Source organism: Rana temporaria, chromosome 6, assembly GCF_905171775.1.
Source record: "Rana temporaria chromosome 6, aRanTem1.1, whole genome shotgun sequence".
Classification (NCBI taxonomy): Eukaryota; Metazoa; Chordata; class Amphibia; order Anura; family Ranidae; genus Rana; species Rana temporaria.
The window spans coordinates 206,731,804-206,752,467 of NC_053494.1; the positions used below are offsets into that span (position 1 = coordinate 206,731,804).

The 20,664-nt window shown below is 46.8% G+C and overlaps 1 protein-coding gene across 1 annotated transcript in view; it reads right to left on the minus strand.

The window, feature by feature from the left end:
* Nucleotides 1-352: 352 nt before the first annotated feature.
* Nucleotides 353-20,664, minus strand: part of WNT6 (Wnt family member 6) — a 124,638-nt gene continuing 104,326 nt past the window's right edge. Inside the window, exons 3-4 of the mRNA XM_040358158.1 lie at nt 16,387-16,691; nt 353-921 (exon numbers count right to left, since the gene is read on the minus strand). Coding sequence (XP_040214092.1) covers nt 460-921; nt 16,387-16,691 — 767 coding nt within the window. The 3' untranslated portion in view covers nt 353-459. The remainder of the gene's footprint in view (nt 922-16,386; nt 16,692-20,664) is intronic.

Genomic DNA, 20,664 nt, shown 5'->3' on the forward strand with positions numbered 1-20,664 from the left:
CAGAAAGACCCAAAAAACACCAACACGGGACGCAAACTCCATCACGGGTCCAACTGGAAGTGAAATCTGTATAGTGGGCGGAGCTATGTGACGAAACGCGGAGGGTTTTTTCAGTTCAGTAAATGAGTTTTATCTGCAAAAGTCTTTTCTCTGTGTATATGGATATTGTTCTGTATATATGTTCTGTCCTGGAGATAACCTATACAATGTTATTGATCGCCCCCCCCCCCTCCCCTCCCCCTTATTGATCCACCTTGTTCTGCGTTTCGCCATGTCCGAAGAGGTCATGTGACTGCCCGTGCCTCCGCGGATCACACGGTGCCAAGCAAAAGCTTTCCTCCTCTTTTTTAATTTTTTTTTTTTTAAAAACACGTGGCGGGGGGGTAGGGGGGGCGGGAGTCCATATTGGCGGTCCACATAGACACGCGTGCCGCGCTCGCATTTTTTCCCCCCGCGCTTTCACAGGCACACGCTGAGTTCTTTTTTCACAGTGCATTTGTTGCAGTTCACCACGCAGCACCAGTGGAAGCGGCACAGGCAGCTCTCCTCCACCACCACCATCTCCTCCCGGTACCCCCTGCCGCAGCAGAGGAGGTCGCACCCTCCCACGTCCATCGCCGTGCTGTTGCACGCGCGGCCCCTAGTCCCCGGCGAGCCGGTTTTGCGGTTGGCCTGGCAGAAGTCCGGGGAGTCGGCGGAGTAGATGAGGTCCTGTTTGTCGGGGGGTTTGATGTTGTGGCCGACGGGGATGATGGTCTTGCCGTCGTTGCCGCCCATGACCTTGAAGGCCCCGTTGAAGCGCTCGAGGAGCCGGTCTCCGACCTCCCGGAAGTGCGGCATCTTCTTCCAGCAGGTGCGCAGGGTGCAGGAGCCCGACAGGCCGTGGCACTTGCACTCCGTCCTCATGTAATTCTTCACCGCCTGCGGACAAGAAAACGGAAGAGCGTTAGAGAAGCCTTGAAGGCCTTTACATATACCCAGCGCAGTGACTGGCCTCAGGTCATACACAATTCTCCTATATACAGTTAGGTAGAGAAGCCTATAGTTACGGCGGCGCAGCTTAGCGTGTTTAGGCTATGCCGCCGTAAGTTAGCTAGGCAAGTACATGATTCTCAATGTACTTGCCTGCTAATATACGGCGGCGTAGCCTAAAGCGGGCGGGCGTAAGGGTGCCGAATTCAAATGTGTTGGAGGGGGGCGTGTTTTATGGTAATGAGGCTTGACCTCGCGTTTTTACGTTTATTCTTAATGCGCATGCGCCGGGCGCCTACATTTCCCAGTGTGCATTGCGGCTAAGTACGCCGCATGGGCCTATTGATTTCGACGTGGACGTAAACGACGTAAATCCTGATCCCGGACGACTTACGCAAAGGACGTAAAAAATTTGAATCTCGCGGCGGGAACGGCGGCCATACTTTAACATTGTTATTCCACCTAATAGATGGAATAACTTTAGGCGGCCTATCTCTTACGGAAACGGCGTAAATCTACTGCGGCGGCCGGGCGTACGTTCGTGAATCGGCGTATCCCCTCATTTACATATTCTACGCCGACCGCAATGGAAGCGCCACCTAGCGGCCAGCCAAAAAATTGCAATCTAAGATAGGACGGCGCAAGCCGTCCTATCTTAGTTATGTTTAAGCGTATCTCTGTTTGAGCATACACTTAAACATAAGTCGGCGTAGATTCTGAGTTAGGTTGGCTTATCTACTGATACGCCGGCCTAACTCTTACTGAATCTACCTAAGTATCTCACAAAAGTAAGTACACCCCTCACATTTTTGTAAATATTTTATTCTATCTCATCATGTGACAACACTGAAGAAATGACACTTTGCTACAATGTAAAGTAGTGAGTGTGCAGCTTGTATAACGTCTTGTACAATCGGAATTTTTCGATGAAAAAAGTCAGACGGAATTCTTTCATCGGATAGTTCAACCGTGTGTATGCCCCATCGGACTTTAGAAATAGAACGTGTTTTATTTTTTTTTTCAGATGGAAACTCCGACGGAGAAAAAAACACGCATGCTCAGAAAAAAGTCGACGCATGCTCGGAAGCATTGAACTCTGTTTTACATCGCCACGTTTTGGACAGTCGGAAATTTGGTCCGACAGTGTGTATGCAAGACAGCTTGAGCAGAATTCTGATGGGAAACTCCATCGGACTTTATCCCATCGGAAATTACGATCGTGTCTACAGGTCAAAATAACTCAAAACACAGCAACTATATTATAAGATTTCTCCAGAGCTTCTCCCATCCTTTGGAGCTCCCTACACCAATCTGTACGACAGTCTCCTAATCTATCCATATTTAGGCGATTCCTGAAAACCCTTGTCTTTAAAGCGGAGGTTCACCCTTCTGTCTGTAACTCCACATAGTAATGCAAGGCTTTCTCCCTGGTGTGGAGTGTCGTGCTCGCCCCCCCTCCCTTGGATAACAGGAGAGTCAGGACGCCCACTAACACACAGCTCCTTTCTCTATCTGCAACGTAGAGAGCATCCTGACTCTCCTGTAGTCCAAGGGAGGGGGGCGAGCACGACACTCCACACCAGGGAGAAAGCCTCGCATTACGGTGTGGAGTTACAGACAGAAGAACAGGAAGTGAGGATATCTCAGAAGAAATAAGGACATTTAAAAGCAAAATGGAAGGATGAGGTAAGTGAAGGAGGACTGCACTAAGGTAAAGGAAGCTATTTAGGGAAATATAAATTGTACCTTTACAACCCCTTTAAGTGTGTCCTAGGGATGTGTTCTAACTGTGTGGGGGCGGGGCTTACTGCTCCTGATGAGAGGGAGCCGACGATCAGAGTCCTGTCACAAGGCAGAACTTGTTTACACAGGCATCCCCCCGTTCTGGAGCTTCGTGACATGTTCGCCTGACACCAGCGGACATCGAGTCCACGGGTATGATCACGGAGCTCGTGGCAGGGGCACGTGCAGGCCCACACGGCGGCAAATTTAAAGGGCTGTACCTGTACACCCATTTGCCTGTCCGTACCATTCTGCCAACGTAAATTTTTGTGCGGCGGTCAGCAAGTGGTTAAATATCACGAAAATATTTTAGTCCACGAATATTACCACTGGTGGGCTGACCCTTCAAATGATATAAGTAGGATGTGACCGAACGGCTCTCAGCCCTTTGTAATGTGGATATTGCGCTGACATCTCACGCCGGTGACTTGTCTTCAATGTTCCACTGTGGGGAAAGTTCCTTCACTGACTGCGCAGGCGCAAACTTCCCGACGGAAATTCCCGAACCTCGCCCGGCATCCAGGCTCATTCTTTAACATCCCCGTGGATTGGAGGATGTTAAAAAAAAGAGCCAGGAGGCCGAGCGAGCGAAGCGAGCCGTCCGAGCGCAGCGAGGACGTGAGGCCGACTGGCCACTTTCCTCTAAGTCCACGTCGCCCTGGATGCCGGCCGCCGTTCGGGGATTTCCGTCAGCAAGTTTGCACCTGCGTAGTGCTTGATGGAACTTTCCCGATAGCTGGAACCATCTCTGCGCATCAGTTCGCGCATGGGCTGGAACTTCCATGATACATGGAACCAGCACGGCAGATCACCGGCAGTAAAGGACGCGATCAGTGATTGCGGCATCCCTTCCCTCCTTCCTTCATTCTTTCAGACGTGGAGTTCTACCGCGTCCCGTGGAAAGCAGAGTTCTTGCACTTTTCATATTCTCCGTCAAACAAGTTTGAACAATGCTAAACCTACAATTATATTGACATACAAATTTTAAAACTGGAAGAGAGAGAGCGAGAGAGACAGCCTGCAGGGGGGTACGGCGGCGGCGGCCGTGCCAAGTGAGCGTCTTCCAAAATGTATCTTACAGTAAAAAAGAAAAACACGCAGATCACTTTAGGGCAGAATTTGCCTGGATGATGAACTATCAGGAAATTCGGTGGAAATCTCAACTCTACAGCAAACTTTCCAAGTAGAAAACACATCTATGGTCATTATTTTCGGGCTGCACGGCGTTCACATTCTGCCCGGATCACTACCAGCAGACACCCAAAAGAAAAAAAATATTTAACCACTTAAGCCCCCCGGACCATTATGCAGGTAAATGACCCGGGCCCCTTTTTGCGATTCGGCACTGCGTCGCTTCAACTGACAATTGCGCGGTCGTGCGACGTGGGTCCCAAACAAAATTGGCGTCTTTTTTTCCCCACAAATAGAGCTTTCTTTTGGTGGTATTTGATCACCTCTGCGTTTTTTTATTTTTTGTGCTATAAACAAAAATAGAGTGAAAATTTTGAGAAAAATTCTATATTTTAGAATTTTTGCTATAATAAATATCCCCCAAAAATATATAAAAACATTTTTTTTCCTCAGTTTAAGCCGATACGTATTCTTCTACCTATTTTTGGTAAAAAAATTGCAATAAGCGTTTATTGATTGGTTTGCACAAAAGTTATAGCGTTTACAAAATAGGGGATCGTTTTATAGCATTTTTATTAATATTTATTTTTTTAAACTAGCAATGGCGGCGGTCAGCGATTTTTATCACGACTGCAACATTTTGGCGGACACATCGGACACTTATGACACATTTTTGGGACCATTGTCATTTATACAGCGATCAGTGCTATAAAAATGCACTGATTACTGTGTAAGTGACAAAGGAAAGCTCTATTTGTGTTAAAAAAAATTATAAAAATTCCATATGGGTACAGTGAAGCATGACCGCGCAATTGCTATTCAAAGTGCGACAGCGCTGAAAGCTAAAAATTGGCCTGGGTAGGAAGGGGGTGAAAGTGCCCAGTATTGAATGGGTTAATTCGTGGATGATTGTGTGTGAGGGTCTCAGATAATAATGTGGTATTTGGATTTCTTTCAAGGCAAGGAGGTCAATCATTTGGTCTATTTTAGTGTTTTAACCACTTAAGGACCTTGCCTGTTTTTCAGACTCAGGCCCGGATTCTCATACGAGTTACGCCGTCGTATCTTTGAGTCCGGCCGGTCGTATCTATGCGCCTGATTCTTAGAATCAGTTACGCATAGATTTGTAATAGATCCGACCGGCGTAAGTCTCTTACGCCGTCGTATCTTAACTGCATATTTACGCTGGCCGCTAGGGGCGTGTACGCTGATTTACGCCTAGAAATATGTAAATCAGCTAGATACGCAAATTTATGAACGTACGCCCGGCCAGTACAGATACGCCGTTTACGTTAGGCTTTTCCCGGCGTAAAGTTACCCCTGCTATATGAGGCGTAGATGCGGCGTACCAATGTTAAGTATGGATGTCGTTCCCGCGTCAAATTTTGAAAATTTTACGTTGTTTGTGTAAGTCGTTCGCGAATAGGGCTGGGCGTCATTTACGTTCACGTCGAAAGCATTGGCTTCTTGCGGGTTATTTTGGAGCATGCGCACTGGGATACTTTTACGGACGGCGCATGCGCCGTTCGTAAAAAGCGTCATTTACGTGGGGTCACATTCAATTTAAATAACACACGCCCACATCTACCACATTTGAATTAGGCGGGCTTACGCCGGCCTATTTACGCTACGCCGCCGCAACTTTGGTTTGAGAATACGGCACTTGCCTGTAAAAGTTGCGGAGGCGTAACGTAAATAGGATACGTTACGCCCGCACAAAGATACGCGATTCTACGTGAATCCGGGCCTCAGTGTTTACAAGATTAAAACATTTTTTTTTGCTAGAAAATTACTTAGAACCCCCAAACATTATATATATTTTTTTTCTAACACCCTAGAGAAAAAAAAAAGGAGGTCATTGCAATACTTTTTGTCAAACCATATTTTTGCGTAGCTGTCTTACAAGCGCACTTTTTTTGGGAAAAAAAAATTTATTTGAATAAAAAAATAAGACAACAGTAAAGTTAGACCAATTTTTTTTTTTATATTGTGAAAGATAATGTTACGCCGAGTAAAACGATACCCAACATGTCACGCTTCAAAATTGTGCGCGCTTGTGGAAACATCCCTTGTAATAGAAAAAAGCATGACAGGTCCTCTTAAATATGAAATCTGGGGTCAAAAAGACCTCACATCTCATATTTAGACAAAAAAAAATGTAATCTGAAAAAATGACAATAGGAAAATGTACCTTTAAGAAGCAATGGCGGAAGTAACGTTTTGACGTCGCTTTTGTCCTGCCATGCTATGGAGACGGGTGGGGACCATCAAGGATGACCACATTTCCAAACTACCATTCAGGGACACTCTGCCTTCCCAAAAATCAGCTTGTGCTTTAACGAATCACAGCACAGTGATTGGACACAAGAGGCGGGATTTATGATTTCTCCAATCACAAGCAGGGGGCGGGATTGTGCCAGGACAAGTACTGTCAGTGAGTAAAGCGGTGATGTGGCGGCCTTTTTTGGGGGCATCAGATTGGCCCGGGGGGTGGCTGTGTCAGTTTCATTCCGGGACACTGTATTGTCCTGGAATGAATGTGCCCGGGACAGACCTGCAAAATGCGGGACTGTCCCGGGCAATCCGGGACACGTGATCACTCTAGGGCCATCTTGCCCTCACCAGCCGAGCAGGACACAGGACCCGATCGCCTAGGGTGACCACCTTTGCAAACTGCCATTCAGGGACACACCCCCTCTCTCACCTTCCCCCAAAAAAGATGAGTGGGGGGGGAAATGCAGTCTCGGGGTTGATGGGGAATTTGGCGGAATTTGACAGCAGTGCTGCACTCGGCGCAGGCCTTGCTCCCGGTCTCACTGTCTAAGAGTAAATTGTCACTGGTTGCAAGATGCCAGGCAGCGCCGGCCCTAGCAACCAGTTCCGGAAATGAAGTTGTTAGTAGGGGGTGGCTGTGTCCTCTATTTCATTCCGGGACACTGTACTGTCCCAGAATGAAGGTGCCCGGGACCCGGGACAGACATATCAATTGCGGGACAGTCCCGGGCAATCCGGGACACATGGGCACCCTACGATCGCCTTTGCCGGTAAGTGGTGGAGGGCGCCGGAGAGCGGCGGGAGGGGGGGCCCCTCTCCTGCCACGGATAACGGTGATCTTGCGGCGAACCGCCACGCAGACCACCATTATGGTTTAAAGGACAGGGGGCCTGAAGAGATGGATATGTCGGTTGTGGAAGCAGCTGCTGCCGTTACCAAGATGTCCCTCTTCAAAAATGGGACGTATACGGTCTTGCGCGGGTCCTTAAGTGGTTAAACAGTTCTGATTATAGGAGAACAATGACTGGCTTTTCCTTTAGGCCAGAGACAGTGGGGTAGATTCAGGTAGGGGAGCGCAATGATACGGCGGCGCAGCGTATCGTATTTACGCTACGCCGCCGTAACTTACAGGAGCAAGTGCAGTATTCACAAAGCACTTGCTCCGTAAGTTGCGGCGGCGTAGCGTAAATGGGGCCGGTGTAAGCCCGCGTAATTCAAATGTGGAAGGGGGGGCGTGTTTTATGTAAATATATGATGACCTGGCATGCGCCGTTCGTGTACATATCCCAGTGTGCATTGCTCCCAAGTACGGCGCAACAACGTATTGGTTTCGACGTGAACGTAAATTACGTCCAGCCCTATTCGCAAACAACGTAAAAAATTCAAATTTCGAAGCGGGAACGACGTCCATACTTAACATTGGATGCGCCTTCTAATAGCAGGAACAACCTTACGCCGAAAAAGCCTAACGTAAACGACGTAAATAAATTGCGCCGGGCGTACGTACGTTTGTGAATCGGCGTATCTAGGTAATTAGCATATTCTACGCCGACAACAACGGAAGCGCCCCTAGCGGCCAACGTTATATTGCACACAATTCTATGCCGCCGCAATCAAGTTACGTCGGTGGAGGAAGCCTATTTTTTAAGCGTATCTGCCTTTGAGAATCGGCGTAACGATACGCGGGCGCGGATTTCAAATTACGGCGGTGTATCTGGAGATACGCCGCCGTAAAAGGTACGTGAATCTACCCCAGTGTGATGCATGGGAAGAGATAATGGGCTGGATTCAAGAAGCAATTGCGCCTGTGTAACCATAGTTACACAGCGCAATTGCTTACTTCCCCCGGCGTAACGAATGCTCCTGATTCAGGAACCTCGTTACGCCAACTGCAGCCTAAGATATGCGCGGCTGCATTCTTGCGATGGCCGCTAGGTGGCGTTCCCGTTGTGATCAGCGTATAGTATGCAAATTGCATACTAACGCCGATTCACAATGTTACGCGAGCCCTGCGTACGCAGTTTACGTCGTTTCCGTACTGCGTTTTTCGCGTAAGGCTGCCCCTGCTATTAGCAGGGGCAGCCAATGTTACGTATACCCGTCGTTCCCGCGTCGCGAAATTGAAAATTTACGTAGTTTGCGTAAGTGATTCGTGAATGGCGCTGGACGCCATTCACGTTCACTTTGAAGCAAATGCCGTCCTTGCGACGTCATTTGCCGCAATGCACGTCGGGAAAGTTTCCCGACGGAGCATGCGCTCTACGATCGGCGCGGGATCATTTAAATTGCGCGCGTTTACACCGGGCATTTTGCCGGCGCGCCCACGCAATTTACGGAGCTACTGCTCCGTGAATCAAGGGCAGCGCAGTAAATTTGCGGGGGCGCAGGGCAAAAACGTTGCCCTGCGCCTCCGTAAAAAAAGCGCAAATCTACCTGAATCCAGCCCAATGATAATTGACAGAAGATAAGAAGTGTTCGGAAAGAGACAGGAACAAGGAGAGAGCGCAGGAGAGATGGCGAGAGTCATGGGAGGAGGTGGAGTAGGAGATCGATGGCTTAGATAAGACTAGAAGCTTCTCCCCTTGGAATGCGTCTTCCTTCCCTGCAGGCACAAACTCGCCACCCCCAGGAATTCTACGCAGGCTTCCTCCTTCTCCCATCTATCGCTCCTCGCTAATTAATTCATGATTCATGGAAGGCTCTCTCCTCGTCTGGCTCTTTAATTAAAATACTTTTCTGCGACAGTAAATGGGAAACCACAAGCCCAGGAGACGGCGGCCAAGAACAATAGTTTGAGGTGCTCCTGGGTGACGGCGAGGATTCTGGGTACGATCAGACGCACGCGGCGAGAGAGGTCACGGTGGCTTCCACTCCAGTTTTTATCTTAATTCTCTAATTTAGGTTTTTTTGCGGTCATAACGTGGTTACAAGAAGCGACTCCTCCATTTCATTTTTAAACTTAATAATACAATGTAGAGCGACAGCGCCAGGGCGGCTTCAAAAGATCTGCACGTGCGCCGGTATGCAGAAATGAGGATCGCTGCCAGAAGTTTACGTGGGAAGGTTCAATTGTGTGAGAGTGCATGAGGGGACATCGTGAGGACGTCTTTCCATGCCGGCGAAGGGACACCTGATTAAAGACTTGGCATCGGGCAACCTATTTTATGAGGTATACTGAAACAGGAAGTTGCTGGAGGACAGTGGCGCCTGGTGCTCAATTTTTTGGGGGGGCGCAAACAAACTGAAAAAAAATAATAAAAATTGCAGCCACTGTGCCCATCAAGCGAAGCTAATGTGCCCATCAAACGCAGCCACTGTGCCCATCAAACGCAGCCACTGTGCCCATCAAGCGCAGCTACTGTGCCCATGAAGCGCAGCCACTGTGCCCATCAAACACAGCCACTGTGCCCATCAAGCACAGCCACTGTGCCCATCAAAAGCAGCCACTGTGCCCAGCAAATGCAGATACTGTGCCCATCAAGCGCAACTACTGTGCCCATCAAACACAGCCACTGTGTCCATCAAACGCAGCCACTGTGCCCATGAAGCGCAGTCACTGTGCCCATCAAGTGCAGCCACTGTGCCCATCAAACGCAGCCACTGTGCCCATCAAACGCAGCCACTGTGCCCATCAAACGCAGCCACTGTGCCCATCAAGCGCAGCCACTGTGCCCATTAAGCGCAGCCACTGTGCCCATCAAACGCAGCCACTGTGCCCATCAAACGCAGCCACTGTGCCCATCAAACGCAGCCACTGTGCCCATGAAGCGCAGCCACTGTGCCCATCAAACGCAGCTACTGTACCCATCAATTGCCACCATTGTGCCCATCAATTGCCGCTACTGTGCCGATCAATTGCTGCCAGTGTGCCCCATCAATTGCTGCCGCTGTGCCCATCAATTGCCGCTACTGTGCCACATCAATTGCCACTACTGTGCCCCATAAAAATAGTGCCAGTGTGCCCTATCAATTGCTGCCGCTGTGCCCATCAATTGCCGCTACTGTGCCGCATCAATTGCCACTACTGTGCCCCATCAAATGCTGTCAGTGTGCCCCCCCCCCCCCTGCCTGGCACTTACCTGTCTCAGGTTACCTCAGAGTCCTCAATGTCTTCTCCCATCCTCTTCCTGTCCTCTGCTATGATTGGACCCCTGATAGGTGTCCAATCACAGCGCCTGTCGCTTCAGCCAATCAGGTGACAGGAAACCAGACCCAAGCATCCTGATTGGCTGAGAGGCGGGTCAGTGTTAGAAAATCGATTTATTCGCTTCCCTAACACAACACTGTGTAAACAGCGAATGCACAGCATAGCTGTTCCTTGTGTCCCGAATCTGCCTTTCTGATCTCCCTGTTTGTTGACCTGGCTTTTCTCTGGATTATTCTCTGCTCTGATCTTCTGGTGCGACCCGGCATGATTCTGACTTTAGCTTTTTGACTACTCATTGCTGACCTTAGCTTACTTACTGACCATGACACTGCTGACTACCTGTTGCTGACCTCGGCTTACTTACTGAGTGACCACGACACTGCTGACTACCTGAAAATTGGGAAGAGGGAGGGTAACAAACCGCGGGACTTTATACGGTGTCAGTAAATGAAGAAAAAATAATCAGTAGAAAAATATAATTTATTTAATTGATCACAACATGTTTTGCACCGTTTGGGGCGAAACATGTTGGGCAATGGGCATACCATGTACAAGCCATGAATGTGGCTCCTCCTTGAAGCTACGTATATTTGTCTAATGTGTGGATGTATTTATTTCCACTTTTTATGTATGTGATCAATTAAATAAATTATATTTTACTACTGATTATTTTTTCTTCATTTACTGACATCGTATAAAGTCCCGGGGTTTGTTACCCTCCCTCTTCCCAATTTTCTGTTTGCTAATATGGGATGTGGTGTCTTGACATTGATCTCCTATGCCTCAAGTAATTTTTTACTGCTGACTACCTGTTGCTGACCTCGACTTGCCTCTTGACCACAAACATGTTGATAACCCATTGCTGACCATGGTTTGCTTCCTGACCTTGTTCCTACTGCCCACTCCTTGCTGATCTTGGCTTGCCCCCTGACCATGCCTCTGCCTTCCAGGTTGTCAACCACTGGTTGCTTCAGATTCTGCCGTCAGCCTGTCACGGGTAGTGGTGACTATGTAAGCTGTTGTTCCAGACTGCCCCTGTGTAACTAGTTCACCCAGCTCTCTGGTGATCTTCTTAGCAGTCTACAAGATTACCTCTCTGCCAAGTTACCTAACAGAAGTGATCACCTGTGGGTTCAACTCTCGGGACCTGTGCTACTTTGTGCCCTTTCACTCCCTGTCACAATGTTCAGGGGTGTTTGGACCAGAGCTGTAATGCCGCGTACACACGGTGGGAAATTCCGCCAGCAAAAGTCCGATGTGAGCTTTTGATCGGAAATTCCGACCGTGTGTAGGCTCCATCGGACTTTTGCTGTCGGAATTTCTGCCAGATTTCGTCTGATTCCTTAAAGAGGAGTTCCACCTAAAAATTGAACTTCCTCTTAACCCACTCCTCGCCCCCTTACATGCCACGTTTGGCATGTAATTTTTTTGGGGGGGTAGTGGGGGGGGGCTTCAGGAGAAGGGGACTTCCTGTCCCACTTCCTCCTTCCGCCGAGGGGCTGCAAAGGCGCTTAAGCTTAATCGCCTTTTGGCAGCCCCTCCCTGTAGGCGATCGCCTAGGACACGTGACAGGTCCTAGGCGATCGCCTGTCCAATCAAACAGCGCAGCGCCGGGCCGCGCGCATGCGCAGTGCCGCTCGCGCATGCGCAGTGGGTGCCCGGCCGTGAAGCTGAAAGCTGTCACAGCCGGGTGCCCACAGTGACAATGAAGACGCCGGCCGGGGAGGGGGGGAGAGGAGCGGAGCCCCGGCCGGCGCGTCGCTGGAACGCTGGAGCAGGTAAGTGTCAGTTTATTAAAAGCCAGCAGCTACACTTTTTGTAGCTGCTGACTTTTAATAAACGTAAAAAATGGGTGGAAAACCCCTTTAAGTGCGGCTTTAGGACTTACGGATCAGAACTCTTTACTTAACAAGGCGGTGCGGTAAAAGCGACGTCCCGCCGATATGTACACAGATTAAGCTGGATATACCGTGTCACATTCGATCACATAGAAAGGTGATAGGAAAAGTTGAGGCTTCTCTCTTAGAATGTATAAATGTACATTAGAGAAAACAGAAAACCAAATACTTGACATAGTTGTCTGCTAGTACCAAACAAACACGCCCGCCCCTCGTCATGACATCACCTATTTTGACAGCGCTTGACAGAGGAATGTACCAAATGGACAGAGGCAAAAATGACACACAGATATGGAAAAAAATACCGAACATGCAGAGAATCCGTTTTCAAAGAGGAACGGCGAATTTTAGGAAAGTACGCACTTTACCATTGTAAAGCTTCGTTTTTTGCTGTGATTTGAAATTTTTTACTGCTTTGCTGTTCCATATTTTCAGGGCAGTGGTTAACGGCTTTAACCATTAAAGACCCGGACCATTATGCAGGTTAACGACCTTGCCGATTTTTGCGATTCGGCACTGCGTCGCTTTAACTGACAATTGCGCGGTCGTGCGACGTGGCTCCCAAACAAAATTGGCGTCCTTTTTTTCCCACAAATAGAGCTTTCTTTTGGTGGTATTTGATCACCTCTGCGGTTTTTATTTTTTGCGCTATAAACAAAAATAGAGCGACAATTTTGAAAAAAAATATATATTTTTTACTTTTTGCTATAATAAATATCGCCAAAAAAGATATAAAACATTTTTTTTCCTCAGTTTAGGCCGATACGTTTTCTTCTACCTATTTTTGGTAAAAAAAAAATCGCAATAAGCGTTTATCGATTGGTTTGGGCAAAATGTATAGCGTTTACAAAATTGGAGATAGTTTTATTGCATTTTTATAATTTTTTTTTTTTTTTTACTACTAATGGCGGCGATCAGCGATTTTTTTTCGTGACCGTGAAATTATGGCGGACACATCGGACAATTTTGACACATTTTTGGGACCATTGTCATTTTCACAGCAAAAAATGCTATAAAAATGCATTGTTTATTGTGAAAATGACAATTGCAGTTTGGGAGTTAACCACTAGGGGGCGCTGATGGGGTTAAGTGTGACCTCATATGTGTTTCTAACTGTAGGGGGGCGGGGCTGGACCTCTGACGTCATTGATCGTCTTTCCCTATAACAGGGAACACACGATCAATGACAGTGCCACAGTGAAGAACCGGGAAGCTGTGTTTACACACAGCTCTCCTCGTTCTTCAGCTCCGGAGGACCGATCGCGGGACACCGGCGGCGATCGGGTCCACGGGTCCCGCGGTCACGGACCGGGTCGCGTGCATGCGCCAGCGGCAACGTACAGGTACGTGGATGTGCCCAGCCGTGCCATTCTGCCGACGTGTATCGGCGTGAAGGGGTCCTTAAGTGGTTAACTGCAGTGGCTATTTGTAGACATGTGCACTGCCGAAATTCGTTTTTTTTTTCGTCATGATTCGTAAATAAAAAAATCCAAAAATAAGAAAGAAAATCCCAAAATTTGAATGAATAACTAACTAATAATAACGTTGTACTTGGAATAAGTGGTAATAACCCCTGAGGAAGATTATGCGTATGCAATTATTATTCGAAACGCGTTGATATCCCTCTAATCGTAACCATTCTGTGTTCCACGGATTTAGCAAGTAGTTGGGAAATACCACTTCAAAAGTTTCTCCAAATACAATATGCATTGTTTTTAACTTTTGTATTATACTGCAACATGTTGAATATTTCTATTATTTTCTATCTATCTATTTTTTTTTTCTAATCTTTTCTTTATATATTATATTTCATAAAACTTTTCATATATATATATATATATATATATATATATATATATATATATATATATATATATATATATATATATTATTGCCTTAAAAATACAAAATTAGAGGTTTTCATAATTTTTCATTATTATAAGGAGGATGGGAATCACATACCCAGCCCCGTGAGTCTATTTTTTTTTACTAATAATAACTAATTATTAAATCATAGGTATTGGAATTTCCTTTTCAAATTTGGCTGTTAGTGAACCTAACGAATACCAATTTATCCGAAGTTACGAATTATCCAAAATAACGAATGCCGCATTTAAACAAATGGAATGGAACAAATTAATAATAATAAATAATAATAAAAAGTTTTTTATTATTGTTATTATTATTATGAATTTGTTACATTCCATTCGTTTAGATGCGGCATTCGTTATTTTGGATAATTCGTAACTTCGGATAAATTGGTATTCGTTACGTTCACTAACAGCCAAATTTTGAAAGGAAGCCTGTGCGGTTTTTATTTTTTGCGCTATAAACAAAAAAGAGCGAAAATTTTTTAAAAAATACAATATTTTTTACTTGTTGCTATAATAAATATCCCAATTTAAAAAGAAAAAAACACTTTTTTTTTCTCAGTTTAGGCCAAAACGTATTCTTCTACATATTTTTGTAAAAAAAAAAAAAATCGCAATAAGCGACTGGTTTGCGCAAAAGTTATAGCGCCTACAAAATTGGGGACAGAATTATTATTTTTTATTATTTTTTTTTTTTACTAGAAATGGCAGCGATCTGCAATTTTTATTAGGACTGCGACGTTATGGCGGACACATCGGACACTTTTGACACATTTTTGGCGCCATTCACATTTATACTGCGATCAGTGCTATAAATATGCACTAATTACTGTATAAATGTGACTGGCATTGAAGGGGTTAACACTAGGGGGTGAGGAAGGGGTTAAATGTGACTGGGGGAGGTGACCGATCTGTGTTCCTATGTACAAGAGACACAGATCGGTCTCCTCTCCAGAGACAGCACCACTGTGTAAAACGGCAATGAGAGATGATCTCATATGTTTACATATGAGATCATCTCTCATTGGCCGCCCAGATCGCATCGCAAACGGCCACTCTGATTGGCCGTTTGCGGCGCTCTGTGTTTGGCTGTGTCCGAGGGACACGGCAGCACAGCAGTTCCCCGCTGCGCGCTTTGGAGCGCGCGCGGGGACCGCGCAAAGGGGCGGACGTCAATTGACGTCCAATTGGGTTTTGGGATCGGCGCTGTAGCCGTCATTCGACTATAGCGCGGGTCCCAGGTGGTTAAGGTCTCGTGCACACTGGGTGTTAAAACCACCACTTTTAGAAGAGTTTGACATTTTTTTCAGCCTCTAGATGCCCCTCAATGGGGTGTGCATGCACACATAGGCCCGGATTCACAAAGCACTTACGCCGACGTATCTCGAGATACGCCGGCGTATCGTGGGCGCATATTTACGCTGGCCGCAAGTGGCGCTCCCATTGATTTTCTATGTGCATATGCAAATGAGGGAGATATGCAGATTCGCAAACGTAGTTGCGCCCGGCGCATAATATACGCGGTTTGCGTAAGTCGTACGTCCGGCGTAAAGTTATTCCCCATATAGGAGGCGCAAGTCATGCAAAGGTATGGACCAGGGAACACAGCCGTCGTATTTTACGTCGTTTACGTTGTGCGTAAATAGGGCTAGGCGTAGGTCACGTTCACGTCGTAGGCAGTGATTCGACGTATCTTAGGCAGTTGTTTCGACGTGATTCTGAGCATGCGCACTGGGATGCGTCCACGGGACGGCGCATGCGCCGTACGTTGTTCGTATCTTTATGACGCTTACCATTTACATGGGGTCACGCCTCATTAGCATGGCTCACGCCCACTTCCACCTACGGTGGCTTACGCAGAGGAAACCCAGTGTAGCCTAAAAGAGATACGCTACGCCGGCATAACTATGCGCCGATGTATGTGAATCCGGGCCATAGGCTTTATGGGTGTTTAGAGGGAGAAAAAAAAATGCTGCCAGTTCAAAACTACCTAAAGGGTGCCTTGACTAAAAAAGGGTGGGAAGCACTGCGTTACAGGGCCAATAGAAAGCCCTGGGAGGTGGAAGAGGGCTGAGCTAAGCTTGACTCGACTTTAAACAAGTCTACAATTGAGCCTAACTTCCGCTGCCGGTATTTCTGGCCCTTCTGATTGAATTTATGGTTTTTCGGGAGGTAACCTCTGCAGATGGTTAGTTGGAATATCCCAGGCTCTGTGGTCGGTCTACTGTATGAAACTATGCCAACCTTGTTGGATTTTCTGGCACATCCAGTAAAATGAACCAATCGTCAATTCTCACATTTTCCTACTCACCAGTCGTCCAGCCTCATTGTTATGGAGGTCTATGAGGGTTCGTATGTCGCTCTTCCCCTTTTTCCGCTTGGCGTCCATGAATTGCCGCGACTTTTCGTAGCCGTATTCCACATCGTCTCCGCAGCCCCCCCACTCCCAGGCCGAGCCGTCAGCCCCGGGTCCGATGGCCAGCGGCGGAGGGGGCCCCCAGTTTCGCGTCACCTCGCATCCACACTGCATCAGCTCTCCCATGCTGCAGGCCTGGGTCACGGTGTGGATCACTCCGGCGGCGGTGATGGCGTAGACGAACGCCGTCTCACGGATATCTGCAAGGCAACAGATCACAGAAAGTCAAATTAAAGTCATAACGTGCCGGAGACATTTGGAAATATTCACCTGTCATTCAGTCTAATCATCCTGTAGAAATGATATGTTCTGTACAAGCGCCGGACTAAGCGGGAGCAAATTGCCAATTTTCCTGTGTCATGCGATAGCTCCCTGCTCTTGGCCGGAATCCATACTGTTTAGGGGTTTTGGTTTTGCCAACTGGAGGCCATTGTCAGAACAGTGTAGTAAATGTAACATAATATAATGCCAGCCACTGACTCCCTTATTTCATCTCCCCACTAATAACACTGGGCTCGTTTGGAGGAGACACTATCTGAACAGTCCGGGTACAAATAAAAATTAATGGAACTTGGAATATCGCATGGGTGCTTTATTTAACCCCTTCAATACTGGGCACTTTCACTCCCTTCCTGCCCAGGCCAATTTTCAGCTTTCAGCGCTGTTGCACTTTGAATGAAAATTGCGCGGTCATACAACACTGTACCCAAATGGAATTTGTACCATTATTTTCACACAAATAGAGCTTTAATACTTGTGTCTGTTTTATATGTATTAAACAATATATTTTTTATTACATTTGTCGTTGTATCAGTACCAAGATAGTCCATTAACCACTTGCCGACCGCCGCACGACTATTTACGTCGACAACATGGCACGGGCAGGCAGATTGGCGTACAGGTACGTCCCTTCAAATCTGCCGCCCAGCGAGTGCGGCCGCGGGTCCCCGGAACTCGATGTTCCTGGGAAGTCCTGCGATTGCGGTCGGCAAGGGCAAAACAGGGGAATGCCTTTGTAAACGAGGCATTCCCCTATTCTGCCTAGTGACACTGTCACTGATGACCGTTCCCTGTGATCGGGAGCGGTCATCCTGTTATAAAACTTTTGAAAACAAATAATCTATCTTCCTAAAGCGGTGGTTCACCCTCCTTAACATCATTATAGCATTACATTCGGCATCGTAGCGCGAGCTACAGTATGCCGGTCTTACATTTTTTATCCCCGTACTCACTGTGCTATTGATCATTGAAGATTCCGACTCCCGCGGGGAATGGGCGTGCCTATGGAGAGGGAGGATGATTGACGGCCGGCTCTGGCACGTCACGCTCCCCGAAGACAGCCGGAGTAGGTCTCGGCTCTTCACGGCGCCTGCGCACAGGCTATGCACAGGCGCCGTGAAGAGCCAAGCCTATTTCGGCTATTTCCGGAGAAGCGTGACGTGCCAGGGCCGGCCGTCAATCACCTTCTCTCACCATAGGAACGCCCATTCCCCGGAATCTTCAATGTGGAATAGCACAGTGAGTACGGGGATAAAAAATGTAAGACCGGCATACTGTAGCTCGCGCTACGATGCCGAATGTAATGGTAAATTTTTTTTTTTTTAATAGGGTGAACCCCCGCTTTAAATTTAGCCCAAATTGTATTCTGATACATTTCTTTGGAGAAAATAATGCAAATCTGTGTATATTATTTAGTCTGTAGGAAAGTTATAAAGTCTACAAACTATGGTGTATATATATATATATATATATATATATATATATATGTGTGTGAAAATGTATCAATCCTGATGTACTAACGGCCGATCTAATTTCTTGAGGCCTGAAAATGCCAAGACAGTACAAATACCCCCTAAATTGCCCCTTTTTGGAAAGTAGACAGTCCAAGGTATTTAGTAAGAGGCATTTTCAAGTTGTAATTTTTTGTCACAATTTTTTGAAAAATTAAATTAAACATTTTTTTCCCCCCAGTTTTTTTTTTTTTTTCATACTGTCATCAGTGCAGTACAGTATCATCATATAAATGTTGTGGTGGCGATCAGGTACACTGACTGGTGACAGTATGTACAAAAACATTTTTTTTTTATAATATTTTTTCATTGTATTTTTCCTTATTACGTTTTTTTTTTACAATTTTTTTTAAACACACTGTGAAAAATAAGTGATAGCGGGCGCTGTGAACCTAAATGATGTGCCTGTGACCAGAGAAATAGTGTTAGCATATTAACATTGTAGCACTCTAGGGAAAAGATCAGTTGTTTTTTTTTACACATTATGATTGCTTAGATTACCAGTGAATTTATTTTTCTAAAATTCAGTGTGTATTGTTGTGATTAGCTGTGATTGGCCACAGCTAATCACATGGTGCAGATGGGCTGTGATTGGCCCTGTCTGTACCATGTTTATCACTTTGACCAATCAAAGCTAGCAACACAATTATACACAATGAATGAATGAATGAATGAATGACTTGTATAGCGCAACGCATGCGAACTGAATCGCCTCTGGGCAGGAAAGGCATCAATTGTTTCCAATTGTCATGTGATCTGCTGTGATTGTTTTAGCATTGTTTTTATGCTGCTGAAATTCTCCTGGCAAATGTAGCAGTGGAGGGGGCTGGAAGGACAGGTAAACCAACTGCCTTCTATGTATTTTATCTGTGTATTTAGCTGTTTGCTTGAAATTCTGCTTTAAAGCAGAAAAAAATAAATATAAAAAGTCAGCAGCTACAAATACTGTAGCTGCTGACTTTTAATATATGGGCACTTACCTGTCCAGGGCGCCCGCGATGTCGCCAGCCAAAGCCAATCCGTCCATCGGCCCACGGGTGCTGCCATCGCCATCTTCTGTAAGGGAATCAGGAAGTGAGGCCTTGCGGCTTCACTTCCTGGTTCCCTACTGTTTACATTTCTTAGAACATCGAACGTTGTGCCATTTTGCTACCCTACGGCGCCCGGCGTGCACTTAGCACTTCCCTATGAGAACCTCGCGATGTTCTTCGGGGGCTCCTCACCGGCCAGTGATCGGGTCTGGCCAGCCCCTCGTCTTCTGCCCCCTGTTTGTCTTTCTCTCTGAGGAGAGCCTCTGAAAGGTTCTCAGTCTTCTCAGGGATCCTTCAGCAGGTGCCTCAGGCAAAGATATAACTCACGAGTCAGACATATCGCAAGGCGTCAGGGACATTCCACACACATCATGCTCACTTAAGAGACTCGCTCTGCGTGTCCATCAAATTCCGCGGTGAAAAGGCGAAAATCCTCTACAGCGACAGAATGGGTTTACATTAAGGGGAGGCGAGGGGAAAAAAAAAAACTGACTTAAGCCTGTGATATGCAGAGTCACTGCCAGACAAAAGCGGGCCCAGGGGCCACGGATCGTTCATGCAGGCCCTCACTTTTTGTAGAACGTTCAACTAGATGTCAACCCCAACTGGATGACATTTCATTCGCAAAAAAACGCAGTAGCATTTATTTAAATTGTTTCCAATACATTGTTGTATCTCAGTGCTGCTGATCGCCACCGGCCTCTATAAGACGCTTCCTATCTACATGAACGCGCTTGATCGTCAGCTGCCCATCATTGTTCTGGACCAGTTTCCCCATGGTGACATCGGTAGACCATTAGCTAGATTCACAGAGATGGCCGCAACTTTAAGGCGGCATAGCCTAGCGTATTTACGCTACGCCGCCTTAAGTCAGAGAGGCAAGTACTGTATTCTCAAAGTACTTGCCTCCTAACTTACGGCGGCGTAGCGGAAAATGCGGCGGGCACAAGCGCGCCTAATTCAAAATAGGCTGAGGGGGCGTGTTGTATGCTAATTTGCTTTGACCCGACGTGATTGACGTTTTTTTGGAACTGCGCATGCGCCGTGCGCCTACATTTCCTAGTGTGCATTGCGGCTAAGTCCGCCGCACGGGCCTATTGATTTCGACGTGGACGTAAATGACGTAAATCCCTATTCACGGACGACTTACGCAAACAACGGGAACGGCGGCCATACTTTAACATTACTATTCCAACTATTTGATGGAATAATTATACGCCTGAAAATGCCTTACGTAAACGGCGTATCTGTACTGCGGCGGCCGGGCGTACGTTCGAGAATAGGCGTACCTAGTGATTTACATATTCTACGCCGACCGCAATGGAAGCGCCACCTAGCGGCCAGCCTAAATA